The sequence below is a fragment of the Colobus angolensis genome, unplaced genomic scaffold (genome assembly GCF_000951035.1).
Source record: "Colobus angolensis palliatus isolate OR3802 unplaced genomic scaffold, Cang.pa_1.0 Scaffold121, whole genome shotgun sequence".
Lineage (NCBI taxonomy): Eukaryota > Metazoa > Chordata > Mammalia > Primates > Cercopithecidae > Colobus > Colobus angolensis.
Window position 1 is genome coordinate 1,082,237 of NW_012113253.1, and position 19,334 is coordinate 1,101,570.

The 19,334-nt window shown below is 35.3% G+C and overlaps 1 protein-coding gene across 5 annotated transcripts in view; it reads right to left on the minus strand.

Moving 5' to 3' along the window:
- Positions 1–732: 732 nt before the first annotated feature.
- The window catches only part of OXR1 (oxidation resistance 1), a 316,857-nt gene continuing 298,255 nt past the window's right edge, over positions 733–19,334 (minus strand). For 3 of the 5 annotated variants that reach the window (XM_011930965.1, XM_011930969.1, XM_011930977.1), the window contains 6 exons: positions 16,860–16,940; positions 14,890–15,015; positions 13,978–14,130; positions 11,813–11,908; positions 7,549–7,622; positions 733–2,609 (listed from right to left, as the gene is read on the minus strand). In XM_011930965.1, the coding sequence (XP_011786355.1) occupies positions 2,474–2,609; positions 7,549–7,622; positions 11,813–11,908; positions 13,978–14,130; positions 14,890–15,015; positions 16,860–16,940 (666 nt within the window). In that variant the 3' untranslated portion in view covers positions 733–2,473. The remainder of the gene's footprint in view (positions 2,610–7,548; positions 7,623–11,812; positions 11,909–13,977; positions 14,131–14,889; positions 15,016–16,859; positions 16,941–19,334) is intronic. The other 2 variants (XM_011930972.1, XM_011930985.1) reach the window with 1 other exon arrangement.

Here is a 19,334-nt window from a genome sequence, read left to right on the forward strand (position 1 = left end):
CTGTATCTCACATCATACTCTAATAAAGTCCATGACTAACTTCATTTTGCCACCTGCTGTTTGTTTTTCCTCTATGTTCCTTGCCCATCTTGATAAATAATACATCTAAACTCCTAAACCAAAATCCTGAGAGCTATCCTTTTTTCTGACATTCAATCAATAATCAACTCCTGTTCATCCTAATTCATAAATCCTTTCCAAATCTATGCTTCCTTATTACCATTACCACTATTCTTATTCGGGCCTAATCATTTTTTTCTGGACTTTATAAAAGGCTCGCTTTCCCTTTGTCTCTAGTTTTTCCCTCTGCTCATCTACTTTTCACAGATATTTTCCTAAAGTATACACCTGATCATGTCATTCCTCCTCTCAAATGTTAACTGAACCTATGGGATACAAAATATCAAAATTTCTTGGCACTGCACACACAAAACTATTTATGACAAGGGGTTTAGCTTGTTACGCATTCTCCACTCAAAATGAAAACAATGTACTTTAAAAATATCAAATAACTTGCACTTTCGCATGTGTCAAGTGCCTTCTCCCATCTCCATTTTAAAAAATGTAATGCTCCCTCTAATTGAATGCATCCTCCCATCACTATTACTCCTAACACCATGACCACCACAATGTAAGCTATTAGAAGCATTAAAAAAAAAAAAAAATGATAGTAGTAGGCTTAATCAGACAAAGACTTGGTAAGAAAATGAGTATTCAATAAATCCAAACTCATTTGTATTTCTGTATTTGATTTTATTTGGTATATGCCACTATGACCTTATTTTAGTTGAAATCCATTACAGGATGTTTTTATTATGATTAGTCAACTCCACAAAGACAATAATACTGCTGTGGAAGACCAAAGGGAAAAAAACTGATATATTTATTTACAATTCCCTATATATTCTATATATTGTTCCTAACTTATAATGAGACGAGGAAATGATGCCCTGCATTTCTATTCATATTCAGCAATAGCATATTATAATAGAACATCAGATTTTCTTTTCCATTAGCATTATGCTTTCTTTAAATAATTATCTAAACTTTCAAAAGAACTAAATATCTAAGCGCTATACAACTAAATCTACTTAAGCCAATATTTGGCTTATAATTTCATTTTTAGAATAACTTAAAGTGCTATAAGCAACCCGGCAATCAACACTTTCTATAAGAACAAAACTACCTTTAAACATTAATTTACAAGATATACAACGTTTATCGGGAATAGCTGAAATTTCAGCACAAAGTCACTGTCACATGTATAACAGCAGGATTCTTTTTTGCATAACATGAAGCTTTAAAATTAACTGATGAATTATTGCCACAATGGCTATTATTGGTTTCCTACAAAAGAGGATAAGAACTACTAGTGTATTCTATCTTTTCATTTTTTTTTGAGGTCACTTGACAGTAAGTTTGCATATTCAACAAGTCTACTGAGTTACAATATTGTCTACTATAATCACTGCCCTTTATAAGAGTAAATGCTAATGGTAATTAATAACATATACCACTCAAAGAAAATCACACTTTTTTTTTTCCATTTGAACAAGAGTAACCTATATTTTGGGAGTTGGTGTGCAACAAGGCTAAAACAACCAAATTATAAAACAGTATATACCTGACACAGTATGTTGAGGAAATATGCATCTGTTTCATAGTTTTTGTACTTATGATAATGCCTTACTAAGCTACACATATGTAAATAGTATGTTTTCTTGCTTAATATATTAAATCCAATAGAATCATTAAGTTCTCATTCTCCTTTGTGATTTGTAACTTTATAAGATAATTTAATGGTGAAAGCATATGCCCAAACCTGCAGATCATGTGTATTTTCATCTATTACAACCAAAATTCTCCTCAAATTTCATTTTTCTTAAAAGGAAATTGAAACTACCTGCAACATCATTACAGAGAATGTTGTAGTGTGAATAAAAACTAGAACTCAGTGGTCTATGAAGTATGTAGTATTTTGGCATGTGATTTTTCCTTCATAAGAATAAGATGAACATGTCCAAATGTTACCTATGCCAACTTCACAGATACAGAAGTATCTAGTCTTCACTTTCTCAATGCCCCAATTAGACTGCTCCAGTAAAAGAATCAATATAGTTAAAAAATAAATAAATCAATACAGGTTCAACTAAAGAGCACCATCCTATTAGGGAACTGAGATAACATGTGAAAATGAAGTTGTCATTATAATCAAAATGCTGCCCAAATTCTAACAAACCCAAGCTGTTATACTAGTACATGGATGCAGTCCATAGTGTTAACCTAGAGAACTCTGGGAAAAGAACATGATTTGAAAAATAAACTCCAAAATTATACCTGTAATAAATGGTGATACAGACTAATTTTAAAGCACAAGTGACATGTTACACTGTATTGCTTCTTGAACTTTCCAAACAATGCTTGTCCATGTCAGGTTTGGGCCATTCTCCTGCTAAGACAGAGAGCATTGTATTTATTCAAAAGCCCAGATTTCAATGTCTTGGATAAAGAAATCTTCCTTCTTAGAAAGTGTACGATTCCCAAACGTTTTACAAGAATGGCTTCTTCCATGGTAGAGATCTCCATCAAGCCAAAGGGCAAATTCTCCTCTGCAATACATAAATAATAATCTGTTAATATTTATGCCCTAAGTTGTAAAACAATTTAAATGAGACTTTGAATACCTAACAACCCTAAAATTACTAATTTTCTCAAATGCTTCCCTACTCCTTTCCACACTGACACAATTTTGTTTTACTCCTATTCCATTAAAAAATTATTTATGGGCCAGGAGCGGTGGCTCACGCCTGTAATCTCAGCACTTTGGGAGGCCTAGTCCAATGGATCATCTGAGGTTGGGAGTTCAAGACCAGCCTGACCAACATGGAGAAATCCTGTCTCTACTAAAAATTACAAAAAAATTAGCCAGGTGCGGTGGCACATGCCTGTAATCCCAGCTACTCAGGAGGCTGAGGCAGGAGAAGCACTTGAACTCAGGAGGCAAAGGTTGCGGTGAGCCAAGATTGCACCACTGCACTCCAGCCTGGGCGACAAGAGTGAAACTCCGTCCAAAAAAAAGAAAAAAAAATTATTTATGATACAGACCAAGGAACAGTGTCCTCTAAAATCAACTTTATGTAGGATTAGCTTTTGAGACAGGTACTACTCTGTGATTTTTTGCCTGGTATTATGAATTTTTCTTTGGGCATTTTTTTTTAGTATTTTTTTTGTGTGTGTATGTGTGTGTTTATCTTTTTTGTATGGTTTTAACATATTTAACACAACTTTCTCAAAGGCACAAAAACTCAGTATCATCTAAAATAAAATTTGGGGATTCATGTTAAGGACCTAGTAAATAACTCTGGTTTCCTGCATAGGAAGCTGTTTGCAAAAGAGCTCAGTTTGAAAGGACTTTAAATGGACAAATATGTGATGCTGAGATTCACGCAGAAGAACCAAGATATAATCTAGGTATAATAGGAACTTAATAGATAGATTATAAGGTCCAATTTATCTAATTATCTAATACATAACCTAGAGGGGAAAAAACCAGGTTATGAGAGGACTTTTTTCTACTCTCTAGAAAATGTTTCCCTACCTAAGAGAAGAGGAGAGGGAGCAAAGACTAATAATTAACATAATAGCCAGAGAGTTTTCCCTTGGGATTCTCTAAATCTAAACTAGGATATCAGGTCAGCAGACTGGAGCCAGAGTTTAGGAGGAAGAGGGTTTTTAAAAAATTATGGGCAGTTATATTTCAGTGAAAGAAAAAAAACTGGTCTGGGATTAAGACTTGTCTGTCAACTCGGTGGCCACAACTTATGTCAAACTTAGTTAAGTCAGTTAACCTCTCTGGGGTAGAGTTTGTCAATTACATAAAAACACAAAAAAAGAAAAGCATATTAGGTAATCTGTAAAGACTTACACAACTCTATAATTTGGATGGCTATAATACCCTCTGACCTTCAGGCTTGCCATCAGGAGTCACATGGCATCACAGAGTTAACTGACTTGTGTGGGACAGGAACTCACCAATTTTTTTTTTTCTTTTGAGACGGAGTCTCGCTCTGTTGCCCAGGCTGGAGTGCAGTGGTGCGATCTCTGCTCACTGCAAGCTCCGCCTCCTGGGTTCATGCCATTTTCCTGCCTCAGCCTCCTGAGTAGCTGGGACTACAGGTGCCCACCACCACGCTCAGCTAATTTTTTCTATTTTTTAGTAGAGACAGGGTTTCACTGTGTTAGCCAGGATGGTCTCCATCTCCTGACCTTGTGATGCGCCTGCCTTAGCCTCCCAAAGCGCTGGGATTACAGGCATGAGCCACTGTGCCTGGCCTGGAACTGACCTATTTTTAACACTATCTTAGAACGAAAGAAAGGAACTATTTATTTATACTCTGTAATAAAAGCATCAAATATATAATGTGTATTAATTACATATATAAATTTAAGTATAGAGATGTGTTTCTAAGTAGAGAAGGGTGGCTACAGTGACCATGTAGAATGATTCCTTGAAGAGTTGGGGCCAAGTGCAGTGCCTCATGCCTGTAATCCCAGCAGTGTGGGAGGCTGAGGCAGGTGGATCACCTGAGGTCAGTAGTTTGCGACCAGCCTGGCCAACATGGCGAAACCCTGCCTCTATTAAAAATACAAAAATTAGCTGGGCATGGTGGTGAGTGCCTGTAATTCCAGCTGCTTGGGAGGCTGAGGCAGGAGAATCACTTGAACTTGGGAGGCAGAGGTTAGAGTGAGCCAAGATTGTGCCATTGCACTTCAGCTTGGGCGACAAGAGTGAAACTCCCTCTCAAAAAAAAAAAAAAAAAAAAAAAGAGTTGGTACTTCACAACAAAACAGAAAAGACAGATCAGTATAGTAATTCACAACAATCAGGCGAAGAGATCATCCTGTGTCATTCAAGAAGAGAGTTGCCAGTACAAAAAACTGTAATGGGATAACCAGTGATGAGGTTCTTATGAACCTCTTCTGTAAATAAAAATGGGACTTTGCTAAGATGCAAGATCACCCTGAAAATCATAACAATCCAGAGTCTGTGATACGGAAGCACTGCAAAAACTAGATGGTCCTGAAAATGCCCCCTGCCCCATAAGGAAGCCATCACTTGTTAAGGATCAAATTGAAATTCATATTTGACTAATTTGTTCAACTTTAAATGTGCATTTATCATGTTTCAGACATTGGCGTTGGAAAACACAAAGATAAATTAGAAACTGCATTTGAATTAAAAAGTTTATGGTCTTATGACAATAGACTTCTAGAGGCTCTAACACTACTGGCAACAACATGCTTTTTAAAGAGATATCTGAATCCATGAGCCTTTTAAAGTGTGAATAGACTATCACAGCCAACCTATTAGAAAGGAGAATATGAAAGGGTCAGACTTCCTCACAAAAACCTTATTTTGCTAAATATGAAAGGTTAATAAAAGATTAGACATTTAGTTGTAATCTCAGATGACATCTAAGAAGTACCTCAAAATTGACCTTCAAGATTCATGAATGTCACTGATGCTGCAATAAGTTTTATTACCAAGTATGAATAGTTTTTTCCAAGGTAACCTGAACTTTCTGAAGCCCTGAATAGAAGCTTTTAATATTTTTGTCAATTTCTTAATATCATATAAAATTTAATTTGTATATTCATTTTAGGACAATGGATGTCTCTGCATTTCATCAGCATTTCCAAAGGGTATGTGATATCCAAATATTTAAGTAAATGTATTTAAGACAGATCTGTCCCAGGTGAAACACCTGGAAAGCCAGAAAGTGTGTTTTTATATGAGCAATGCTTTCAAAGATGATTCATATGACTTCCTGAAAAGAGAATGGCTAAGGAAGTGGAAGGAATAAAAGCAGTGTTCTAAATCTTTAATTAATGTCTTATAGCTCATGCAGCCAAAGATACTGCAGGCAGAATTCTTCCTGGTATCAGAAGGGAACAGATCATGTTGGATGAAAGAAAGTAAGTAAAGGTGGCTATCAGTTTAGGTGGCTATCAGTTAGTGAGTGCTTACTATATGCTAGATACTATACTAGGATTTGCACAAAAATCATATCCTTGTGAATTCCTTATAATCTCCCTGTAAAACTGATTTAATCTCCAATTTATAGCTAAGGAAAGTTTAGATTCGTTAGGGAGTTTGCTCAAGATACCACATATAGCAAAAGTTGAAGTGAGAATCTGAATCAGGTCTATTGGACTCCTAAGCCTACATTAAGTCCACTACATCATTATTTTTCTTTTGGGGTGCCTTCCCTTTGGAATTCTGGAATGTCAACTCCCTGTAGTTTCTGCTTTCTGAAGCTGTACTCTCTTTCCAACACTGAAAACATATTAATTTATTATCAAATAACCCAATGATTACTTTAGCTTGGTGAAATCAGGTTGCACAATAAAATCTAGTTCCAGCAGACATCTAATGGCATTGTGTATGTCATTTTTGAAGACTTAAAGCACCCATAAAATCTTGAAATTATAAGCCACTAGCTTGAGTGGACCTCTTGGAGAGCTAACAGAATCACATGTAAGACTACTGTTTTGGGGAGGGCTGAATGATACCCCCTCAAAAGGTATAATTGGACCATGTAAATATACGCTGAGTTCAACAGCTAAAACTAACAGAGAAGTCTACAATAACCATGATCACTTTTTCATCGCCCTAATTATATCCTCCAAACACCTACTTATAGAGAAGTTGTAAGAAAATTTGTTAATAATAGAATAACCCGGGATGATGAATATTCTTTGGTGGTCTGAATAAATTATCATTATATATCCTCAACTGTGGGATACAAATATTGTAACACTTATACAAGTCTGAAAATTATTTAGCATATCCATGTCTAATAACGAAAGACAGAAATACCAAAGGAAGGAGTTGATGCTTGCTAAGCCCAGGCTAGGTGGGACCAGAGCAGCCTACCTCCCAACACTGTCAAGATTAAAGGAGGCTGGGATACCAAATGAAAAACAAAGTTCCTCACAGCACTTGCAATGCCAAAATAATCATATTATTGTCTGATTCATAATTGTTAAAAACAAGCAAGCAAAAAACCCCTGAAAACTTGAGGGGTCCCTACAATTTTCTGCAGAAATACCCATTTCTATTATTGTCTAAAATATCATTCCAAATGGTCTCCAGAGCAGAATAACATGAAAACAATTGGACTTCTTCTATGCATTGCAAGAAATACAATAATATTCCATCACAGTTATTTAAAAATTAGAGAAGTTCAAAAGTACTGAGATATTTCCCTTTATATTATCAAAGAGCCACTATGCTCTAAAGAAAAAGATGGGTCTTAATAAACAGTGAATAAACTGAACAGTATTTTAAAATGAAGAAACAAATATTCTACCAATAGTTTCAATAACTACACTTGAGCGCCTTCTTGCAAATATACTTTCTTTTTCATAATATACAAATTTGAATTCTAATGTCAAAACTTTCTAAAGATAACTGAATTTATAACTAATCCAAATGCATTTTAAAGTTCTTCAAAAATCTCATAATGAAATGTCCAAGAGACTTACCCTCCACCACCGAAAGCTAGTGAATCCATGTCTCCTTTGATAAAAAACATATTATCTCCTGTCCACTTAAAGACCTATAAAAATTTAAAAAAAGCTTTAAATATATAGATGAAATGGTTATTATACAGAGTTAGTTCTCCAAAACTCAAAAGAGTTAACAAAGCCAAGATTGACAGTATAGGAATAAGAACACCACAAAAAGCTTGGCACAGACAGTTCTGGTGGTTTGGGTTTCAGTGTTTATATGACTAAATTTGAAAGCACACACTCTATCACTTAACTTTCAATTCCAATTTCTCAAATTTTGTTAACTTTTCACACGCACTTCTTTCTCCTGACTTATAGACACCAAGAGTTGGATGGTAAGTAGAAAAAAACTGAAGAAAGAAGTAATCAGACACAAATGCCATTAACTTTTACCATTAAACATAAATGTATGTTAATTTGATAATATTTTAACATAGGGCTAAGGCCTTTTCTTTGGATATATATTTAATGATCACAGTTCTTAAATAAACCATGCCCGTAATGGGTACTTATGATTTCCAGTTTCAATTTCTTTAAACAGTGAGAACTTAAAATCATTTGAGAAATTCAAAAGCAAACTAGACATTAATACTCTTAAATATCTTTTTCTAACTGTTTATGGGGTTTTACCTAAACCTAACATAGCAGCAATTTCTAGCAACTTACCTTTATCTCCCCCCCTCGGCTACTGGGAGCCACCTCGCAAGGGGGTGAGGCACACCCCGCGAGGTGGGGACCAACAGCCGCCCCCTCTCCCCCCCTCGGCTATTGGTCCCCACCTCGCAGGGGAGTTTTTCAAATGTGTTCACTACAGTTTTCAATAAAACTTTAACACTTGTTTTTCATAGTTATGTAACATTTAATTGACTACATTATTACACTTATCAGGTAGCAGTAACATAAAAAGTGTGAGAATAGGCACTACTGATGCTTTGAAAATCTATAATAACTACAAGCTTTCAATTAGTTGTTGCTATCAGTTGACATATTTTATGGAAGGAATCAAAAGCATTGGTTATTCTGGTGACCTAGTTAAGTACAAATTTGCTAAAAGAATTTTTATTGTGTAACCAAATCGTTCCTATTTTGTTCATTTATTTTTAAAACCAATGGTGTTGATTCCTTTTCTTGAGATTAAAATGAAGGTTTTACGTGCCACACTCCAATGTGCCCGAGATACTAATATTGCACTCAACGTTTTAAGAATAGTCACACATTCACTAAAATTCATTTATACCTTTACATTTTAGATTTCCATCTATGTTAGTCAAGGCACAGTAAAGCCACACAGGTAAAGAAAAAGAAACCAGTTAATAACTTTTTATTTAAATCCAAATAATTTATTTTTTATGCTTTCATGACTTACATCATTAAGCTTAGTCATTAAATGTTTCTGGAAATTTCACAATGACAATTTATTTTTATTTATTTATTTTTTTTTGGAGACGGAGTCTCGCTCTGTCGCCCAGGCTGGAGTGCAGTGGCCAGATCTCAGCTCACTGCAAGCTCCGCCTCCTGGGTTTACGCCATTCTCCTGCCTCAGCCTCCCGAGTAGCTGGGAGTACAGGCACCCGCCACCTCGCCCGGCTAGTTTTTTTTTGTATATTTTAGTAGAGACGGGGTTTCACTGTGTTAGCCAGGATGGTCTTGATCTCCTGACCTCGATATCAGCCCGTCTCGGCCTCCCAAAGTGCTGGGATTACAGGCTTGAGCCACCGCGCCCGGCCCACAATGACAATTTATAAACAGAATAGTAATGATAATGTATATTCTTTACTAAGTTCATAATTTGTGTCTGATGCCATCCCAAGTATTATATATAAATGATCCTTATTTAATTATTAAATGACCATGTCATATTTTATGATTCCTCATTCTATCTACAGGAAAGTTGAAGTTCAAAATGGTCAAAGAAAAGTTAAGCTACCAGGGAGTAAAAGGCAAAGATAGGGGTCAAATGCAACTGTGCATGACTCGAAAGTGAATTTTTTTTTCATTTATGCCATCTTTCTTTTTTTTCCTTCAACTTAAGTTCAGGGGTACATGTGCAGGATGCGCAGCTTTGTTACATAGGTAAACGTGTGCCACAGTGGTTTGCTGCACAGATCATCCCATCAACTGGGTATTAAGCCCAGCATCCATTAACTATTATTCCTGATGCTCTTCTCTCCCTCCCTGCACCCTTACCCTGCAATAGACACAAAGTCTGTGTTGTTCCCCCGAAATGTGTCCATGTGTTCTCATCATTCAGCTCTTTCCTGTGAGAACATGTGGTGTTTAGTTTTCTGTTCCTGCATTAATTTGCATGGTGTATATGGTGTATTCCATGGTGTATATGTACCACATTTTCTTTATCCAGTCTATCATTGATGGGCATTTAGGTTGATTCCATGTCTTTGCTATTGTGAATAGTGCTACAATGAATATTTGTGTGCATGTATTTTTATATTAGGAGTACTTATATTCCTTTGGGTATATATTCAGTAATGGGATTGCTGGGTCAAGTGATATTTCTGCCTCTACGTCTTTGAGGAATTGCCACACTATCTTCCACAATAGTTGAACTAATTTACAGTACTACCAACAGTGTAAAAACATTCCTCCTTCGGTTGGGCATGGTGGCTCACACCCATAATCCCAGTACTCTGGGAGGCCGAGGCATGTGGATCACCTGAGGTCAGGAGTTTGAGACCAGCCTGGCCAATATGGCAAAACCCCGTCTCTACTAAAAATACAAAAATTAGCTGGGCATGGTGGTGTACACCTGTAATCCCAGCTACTTGGGAGGCTGAGGCAGGAGAATTGCTTGAACCTGGAAGACAAAGGTTGCAGTGAGCTGAGATCATGCCATTGCACTCCAGCCTGGGCGACACAGCAAGGCTCCATCTCAAAAACAACAACAACAAAACAAAACATTCCCTTTTTCTCTGCAACCTTGCCAGCGTGTTGTTGACTTTGTAATAGCCATTCTGACTGGTGTGAGATGGTACCTCATTGTGGTTTCGATGTGCATTTCTCTAATGATCAGTGATGTTGAGCTTTATTTCATAGGTTTGTTGGCTGCATGTATGTCTTCTTTTGAAAAGTGTCTTTGCCCACTTTTCAATGGTGTTTTTTTCTTGCAAATTCACTTAAGTTTCTTGTAGATTCTGGATATTAGACCTTTGTCACACGGATAGAGTGCAAAAATTTTCTCCCATTCTCTAGGCTGTCTGTTCACTCTGATGATAGTTTCTTTTGCTGTGCAGAAGCTCTTTAATTAGATCTCATTTGTCAATTTTTGCTTGCGTTGCAACTGCTTTTGGCATTGTTGTCATGATCTTTGCCCGTATCTATGTCCTGAATGGTATTGCCTAGATTTTCTTCTAGGGTTTTTATAATTTTGGGTTTTACATTTAAGTCTTTAACCCATCTTGAGTTAATGTTCGTACACGGGTTAAGGAAGGGGTCCAGTTTCAACTTTCTGCACATAGCTAGCCAGTTCTCCCAGCACCATTTATTAAATAGGGAATCCTTTCCCCATTGCTTATTTTTGTCAGTTTTGTTGAAGATCAGATGGTTACAAGTGTGTGGTCTTATTTCTGAGTTCTCTATTCTGTTCTATCGGTCTATGTGTCTGTTCTTATACCAGTACCATGCTCTTTTGGTCACTGTAGCCTTGTAGCACACTTTGAAGTCGGGTAACGTGATGCCTCCAGCTTTGTTATTTATGCTTAGCATTTTTTGTTATTTATGCTTAGCAGTTTCTTGGCTATTTTTTTTTTTTTTTTTTTTTGAGACGGAGTCTCACTCTGTCACCCAGGCTGGAGTGCTGTGGCTGGATCTCAGCTCACTGCAAGCTCCGCCTCCCGGGTTCACGCCATTCTCCTGTCTCAGCCTCCCGGGTAGCTGGGACTACAGGCGCCGCCACCTCGCCCGGCTAATTTTTTTTTTTTTTGTAGTTTTTAGTAGAGATGGGGTTTCACCGTGTTAGCCAGGATGGTCTCGATCTCCTGACCTCGTGATCCGCCCGTCTCGGCCTCCCAAAGTGCTGGGATTACAGGCTTGAGCCACCGCGCCTGGCCTTTCTTGGCTATTTGGGCTGTTTTTGGGTTCCATATGAACTTTAAAATAGTTTTTCCTAATTCTGTGAAGAATATCAATGGTACTTTAATGGGAATAGCACTGAATCTATAAATTGCTTTGAGCAGTATGTTATGCCATCTCTTTATAAACAAATTGAAATAGTGGTCCTTACCTCAAACTCTGGACAGAATGTAAAAACAAAGGTCTCTCCAGTACCATAAAAGCCATCACTCACTTTAAATGGCTCAGATGCTAATGCACCAAAAACCTAAGGATAAAAAAGGCATGTTCAATGACATGACTAACATATTTATTTCAGTAAGCATTATTTCATCATATATGTTTAAATAAAATGCAAAAAAACAGAAATCTGGTATAGTTTTATCTAATCATACTTAAAAAGGGAAAAATGGCTAGCTGTTATATAATTTACATTACTGTCAAATATAAAGCATATTGGTTTTTCAATGGAAAAACAGATTTTTTCCTAGTTTTTAAATTTTGGGATTTTATTTAAAGTAATTAAATACACAATCTTAAAAAGTAGTTAACACATTTCAGGAGGATTTATATGTACAACGTATGTATGAAAGGATAACATGATGCTACGGGATTGTGGTGCTTAATAAAATAAGTCCTTCAGTATAGGGAAACATTCTATCACTTTTAAAATATGCTATTTTTTTCTTTATCATTATACAGTAAATTCCATGAGGGCAGGTGTTATGTGTGAATTATTTTGTCCTTTAACCCTGTGCATGATCTTATACAAGACACACAGTACCCTAGTGAAAAAATTGACGAGTAAGAGATTGACCAAGTAATTTCAGTGTTATGGGTTGAAGTTTCCACATCAGAAATGGGAGTGCAGAGAGTCTGACAGATAATCCGTACAGTCACTGTCTATCGTGACATTCTATCTTTATAGTCTTAAATTTGAAAATATTTCCTTATTGAAAGGTTATTTTATATATATATATTATAGAAAAGTACACAAAACATAAATGCATAGCTCAGTTTAGAATTATCACAAAGCAAAGTCCCATGCAATGTTCATTCAGACCAAGAAACAGAACACCACTAGTTCTAGAAGCTCTCTTTGTGCTTCTTCTCATCAATAGGCTCACCTACCTGAAGGAGTTATTAGCCTAACACCACTATAGATTCATCTGGCCCCCTGATAAAACTTTCTATAAATGAAATCATAAGAAAGTCACTCTTTGGTGTTTGATTTCTTTTTTTTTGAGACGGAGTCTCGCTCTGTCGCCCAGGCTAGAGTGCAGTGGCCGGATCTCAGCTCACTGCAAGCTCCACCTCCCGGGTTCACGCCATTCTCCTGCCTCAGCCTCCCGAGTAGCTGGGACTACAGGCACCCGCCACCACGCCCAGCTAGTTTTTTGTATTTTTTTTTAGTAGAGAGGGGGTTTCACCGTGTTAGCCAGGATGGTCTCGATCTCCTGACCTCGTGATCCGCCCGTCTCGGCCTCCCAAAGTGCTGGGATTACAGGCTTGAGCCACCGCGCCCGGCCTGGTGTTTGATTTCTGGCTTGAGCCACCGCGCCCGGCCTGGTGTTTGATTTCTAATTCAATATTATGTTTGTGACATTCATCTACGCCATGGCATGTAGCAGCAGTTCATTCATTTTCGTTGGTGCAAATACTTTTTCTTGGGTATGTAACCTTGGGCAAGTTGATGAGCTTATGTCATAGTTGACTCATTCTTTAACATAAAGATGATAACAGTATCAATCTCATAGGGCTTTCATGATTAAATAACATAATGCATAAGTGATTAGTCAAGTTCCTGACACATAAAACACTAAAGGTGTTAGTAATACTAGTGTTTTGTTCTAATATTGCTATTTTACCTTCTCATTAGTTTCTAATTACAACTGACTTGAACTTGCTGTTTGAGGAACAAACCAATATTACTCTTATTTGTGCTTTTGTTCTGGCTATCACCTTCAAACAATTATTTTTAATCAAAACTTTACCCATTATTCAAGATTCTGCCAATTTCTACCTTTCCCATGAACCTCATTCTTATTTCCTCACTTTTTCTAGGTTCTAAGAAACCTACCATTTTTCCCAGTATTAGAGATGTTGGTATTTCTTTTCTACCACTCTATAATCCCTTTGAAGGCAGTAATTCTTAATCATCATGCTCATATCTATCCTCTATAACACTCAACATTGCCTTGCATATTTAAAGAACCCAGTAATTATCAGTTAAATAATAAAATGTACTAATAAAGTAATGTTTATTAAAGAAATATGCTAAAAGTTACTGTTACTGCTCTTAAAGGATAAGCAATTTATGCATTTAGTGTTTCATACCTGTCCATCACTGTCTTTAATCACCATCAGCACTGGGGTGTCTAAACCTGTCATTGTTCGATAAAGAGTTTTCAAGCTTGTGCCATGTTTTCCAGTACCATAAACAAGAGTCCATGGATAGCCAATTGTTCTTGGTGGAAGATGCTTGGTAAGCTTTAAAAAACAAAGTGATAGTATTTACTTGATAGCTTGCTGTTCATTATGTAGAATACTATTGCCAGCTGGAATTTAATGGTGCTTATATAATGTAGGCTATAAAAATAAATTAACAGTAGAAATTATTATTCTCAAAGATACTAAGATGATTGAAAAGTATTACACATTTCTCAGCATAAAATATTAATTGTCTATTAGGAAAATAAAGAATCATCCTGAACCAGACACAGATTAGAACAGAGATAAGAAACATAGATTACTTACTGCTTTTGCCTTCCATATTGAATTAACAAAAATACTTGATAGACTATTAGCTTGATTATTAAAATATCTCTCAAATAATGGGCTAGGGAGACAGACTATCCAAGTTAGGAATCAAGCTTTAATACTTCTCCCTGTGTGACCTCGAACAAGTTAATCGCTCTATGCTCCCAATTTTTTAACTTAATAAAAAATGTGCATAATAAGAGCATCCAATTTCTACAGCTGTTGTAACAACTACATGAAATAATCCACATAAAGCAAGTAACAAGCACACAACAATAAAACAAATATTGGCTATTAGTGTCTGCTTACCTAAATCTCCTAACATCTTAATTAACACTAGCTGCTATGTTTTGCTTACTCTTTCTTTTCACTGGAGTGGGACAGTAACAGCATTAATGCTGTTGCTTCAGAAATAACTAAAAAGAGGCTGTTTTACTCTCATGGGTACACACTCACACTCAGAAATGCACCTATGTGAGCATGTCATACCTTTTCAATTTGATCTGGCAGTAAAAGTTCACTGGGATCACTTAGGTTTGGTCGAAAAGATTCAGACTCCAGGTCTGCTTTCACTGGAGCAACCTGCTTTGAATTTATGTCTTCCCTTGTAGTAATCTAAAAAAGTAAATAGAGGTAGTGTATTAATGTAAACTTGCAACATGCTTTCAAAATTGTCAGACTTTTCAGATAAATAAAGCTTTATATTGCAGAAAATGTGTCTAAATCTTTAACCTTAAGATTTTATAGGGCAAAAGATGCCCTATATCTAATATCTATGATGTAGCCAATGTAGAAAAAGATTTTATAACAATATAAACAGACGTTTTCTCATCTACTACATGAGGAAGGACTGGTAGGAATGATAAATCCCCATATTTCTGTGTAAAGAAGATAGTTGCATGCATCTTTAATTAAGCCCTTGAAGGCCAAAAGTCAGCCAGCTGTCTTGCTTTGTGTCTGTATGTGTGTGTGTACGTGTGCTATTTAAAATAGAATTTTTTCATGCTAAACACAAAATTTGTCAAAAATAATTAACAAAACTTCCTGGATGCCAAAATTTTAATGTAAAGAATAGCAGAATAAAAAATATAACTTCATTTTCTGTGAGGTGTGCATGTATTTATTTGTTTCACTGAAAAATGTTACCACTTTTTAAAAATGCTTTCATTTTTTTAACTTTCTAAACATTTAATTTTTTTCATCTAGTTGGACCAAACAATAAATTTTACTGTTAATTTGTTCATATATTTATTTTTAAAATTAGATCATTGTGTTGCATTACAAAGAATATATGCTTTTGCTTGGTGGAAATGATTTCACTGGTATTCTTAAAATGAAAAAAATGTTAACTAAAAATAAAGCTTACTATCGCACGATATATTCTACTGGTGTTTACTTTTTAATATTAATTTTATTTTAATATGTAAAACAACATTAGAAAATAAAAGAAATGAAACATAACTATTATTTATGAAACTTTTAAATTGGAAAATATGCAGAATTCTATTGGAGCAGATAACTAAAATGCAGCAATGCTCGGCAACTGTGATTCTATACGGGAATGAAATTTTTGCTAAATTATTTTGTTCCTTTAACAGGTTTCTTAACAAACCTGAGCAGCATATATTTGCAACCAATACATGTTTTATAACTGTATTGTTTTTTGACAAGAAGTTAAATACTCATTCTTTCATATCATCATGTTTCCCCTTTATTTTGATGATGTGAAAGGTAAAAAGAAAAAGAAAAAGAAACCCAAGGCAGCATTAGAAGTATTAAAAGAAAAAAATTCAGTAGGTCTAGCAAAGCCATGAAAGCATATCTTATTAAGAAGAAAGAAACATAGTATAATAGACAAAACTGAAAAATGAGTTTTCAATTACATTGCTTTCTTGTATCTAAAAAAATCACAAAGATTATTTCACAGAATTTTAAATAATTTATCCAGTTCTGTGTCTAAACTGTACTATTCCAATGTACTTCTAATACCAACCAAGAATGCCTCAAGAACAGTTTATCAAATTGAGATATTTGATGTGACGTTGATACAAATGAAATAGCCTTACAGAAAATATTTAAGCCTTGCTATTAATTTTTTTTTAGTTTTCCTATAGTACTATATCTTTCAGGTTTTGTTTAGAAAAGATTCAGTCTCAAAACCAACACCATTCTTCCAATGTTAAATGAATGAAAACTCCTCGTCACTGAAAGAAACACATGATACTGAAAATAATTCTGAAGTGACAGAACATTCTTCAGGATATTTTTCAAATGAAAAGATGACAGAAAAGATAATCCATAGCTCTTCAAGGCAATACTATAACCTTTAATACAAAAAGGAACTTAATTTTAGTGCTGCAGTCAAAGCAAATTCTTCAAATGAGATTTGCCATGACAAAGAACACTAAAAACAGGGAGTATTCAGTCTCCAGAGGGGTTGAAACTACTGAAGGGGGCACCTGGAGGCGTCTGCAGAGTGTGCGCAGTTCTTCAGTATTTAGAGCATCGATCCTGCGGTGATACTCAGCCACTGACACTACCTAAATATGGAGACAGGGAGACAATAATTCCACTGACAGTTGAGAAAAAACAGCAAAAAAAAAAAAAAAAAAGGAGAAATTAAAATGGGAAAAGAGAACTATAATTAGGATTTCTTCCCCACTCCATGCTGCAAATCCAAGAGATTTATACATTAAACTAGAGTGAAATACCCATGAATGATTTTCACTACTACATCCAACTAGTTGGTAATGTAAGGTTTATTTCATAGGCTATTCCATATAGATTCAACTTAGTGAACAGAAATTATAGTTTTTTATACAGAAAACACTATATAAAACACATACTTTGCTAACATTAAAGATAATATCTGAAAACTAAATGGTCTTGCAGTTACAAAGGAAGTGGTAGTTTCAACTACCCCCTCCAAATCAGGTGAGCTCAAACATTATATCCTAATGGCCATGCTAGAAGAATTTCTTCTAGGCACAGATGACAAACATACCCATCTATAACAGAAACAAAAGAGGGGAGAAGAGGAAGAAAACAATATACATGTACATCTTAAAACCTAAGGCAATTAGAAAAATAAGCTCTAGAAAGTAGAAAATTAGATTTTCAAAAGTATGTCTAATCATAAGTACCTTCTAAGCATGTCTGCTTTAGCCCTTTAAATGACTTTTTTTTTTCTAGTTTTTGCCTCTCTTCTGTTTTATTTCTTTATGGTTTTTACTGTATTACTTATTCTTGACTAACATTTAACAACTTTCCTACATTTTAACTTTCAAAGGAAAACTTTCTATCTTCTATAATTGCCTCGACCAGGCTCTCGCACAGTATTAGATTTGAAAGCCATAAATGACAGGTAAACACTATTACAGAAAGCCCACAAAAACAGGTAAGTTTCCTCAGGTTGACACAACAATTACAGTCTTTTCAGATCATGACATAATTCTAAAAACAGTTACCATACTACAGTGAACACTAGTGGTGTCATAAATATGTGACAATTCTCTTGAGCTATGACTAGTTCCACTTGTAATCAATCAAACATGCACAGAGGCTCTGACCACAAAATGAGTTAAACCAACTGGCTCATAAAGAGTTTAGATTTCGAACCTAGGTTTTAAGGGCTTTTTATTTAGCCAACTAAAAGGAACTAGCTACCACTAAACATCAAGGTAAGCATGAAAAGCTATATAAACTTGTTGAAAGTTCTGAAAGACATGAGAATAGAAAAAAGGAAAAGAGGCTGGACAGATTTCCATTCTGGCCGTTATTATTATATTGAATTTTGCAAAGCAACAAAGCATACAATATATTAGCTGACTCTGTACTCAGAAACCAGAAGCTGTTATCCTCTCTAGCTCTGGGGGGCGGGGGTGGTGGTCAGATATACCTGGATTCCTCACTGTCTATCAATTTTGTTATGAAACAATGAAAATAATAAAAGTGCATGTCAAATCTGGGTTTACGTGAATTACTAAGGAAATGCATATTAAGGACTGAGTATAGTGCCCAGGACATATTAATGAAAGCTACTATTATTAACACGACTTTTACTTGATTACTTTTCACCAATTACCCTGAGGACTAAATGATAATGGCTGAAGAGCCTCCTTATTTATTTTTGGCTTTTATTTTTGAATGAGAATATTTCAGGTTTGACATCTCAACTATTTTTAACATTTTGATTATTCTGAATTTAATTTTTATATTTCAGTATTAGATAAAAATAATGAAGGACTTTCAATTAAGAACAATAGGATTTCAATAAAGATTAAAGAAAAATTAGGTACTAAAAATAAAAAACATCATGGGCTTACTTCTCTATGCCCAGCAAAACAGGTCTCTAGAAATATTTAACGGCCAATTATATTTTTCTTTCTTTCTTCATGGCCTTCAATCCAATAGTCTCCTAGACAAGGATTCTCAAATCATATAACTTACTTACTCCTCTGCTTTCCTTCTATAACTTATCTACTCCTCTGCTTTCCTTCTACCCCTCCAGTTAACAATGATCTTATACCTATATTCTAAAACTCCTTCATTTACTAGAGGAAACACACTTCCTGGGTGGAAGTGAAATTAAATTATGCTCACAAAAGAGATCAGTCATAACCTAATTGAATCAGCATTGCTGAGAGTAGGAGTTACTAATAAGAGAACAATAAACTGCCATGATAAGGCTAAGCTTATCTTAATAACACTTGATAAAGTCATAGTTTCTTTCATGTCATAAATCTACTTTTTCAAATTTATTTTTTTCAATTTTAATTTTTTCTAGAACTTAAAAAAACTTTCTGCTTCCTTAACCTTAAACATTTACTCATGCCCTGATGCATGAAGATACAGAAAACTAAACAAAAAAAAAAAAGGGTCTGTGAATAAAACAATTGACATCACAAACAGTATGGCCCATCCTTGATTGAGAA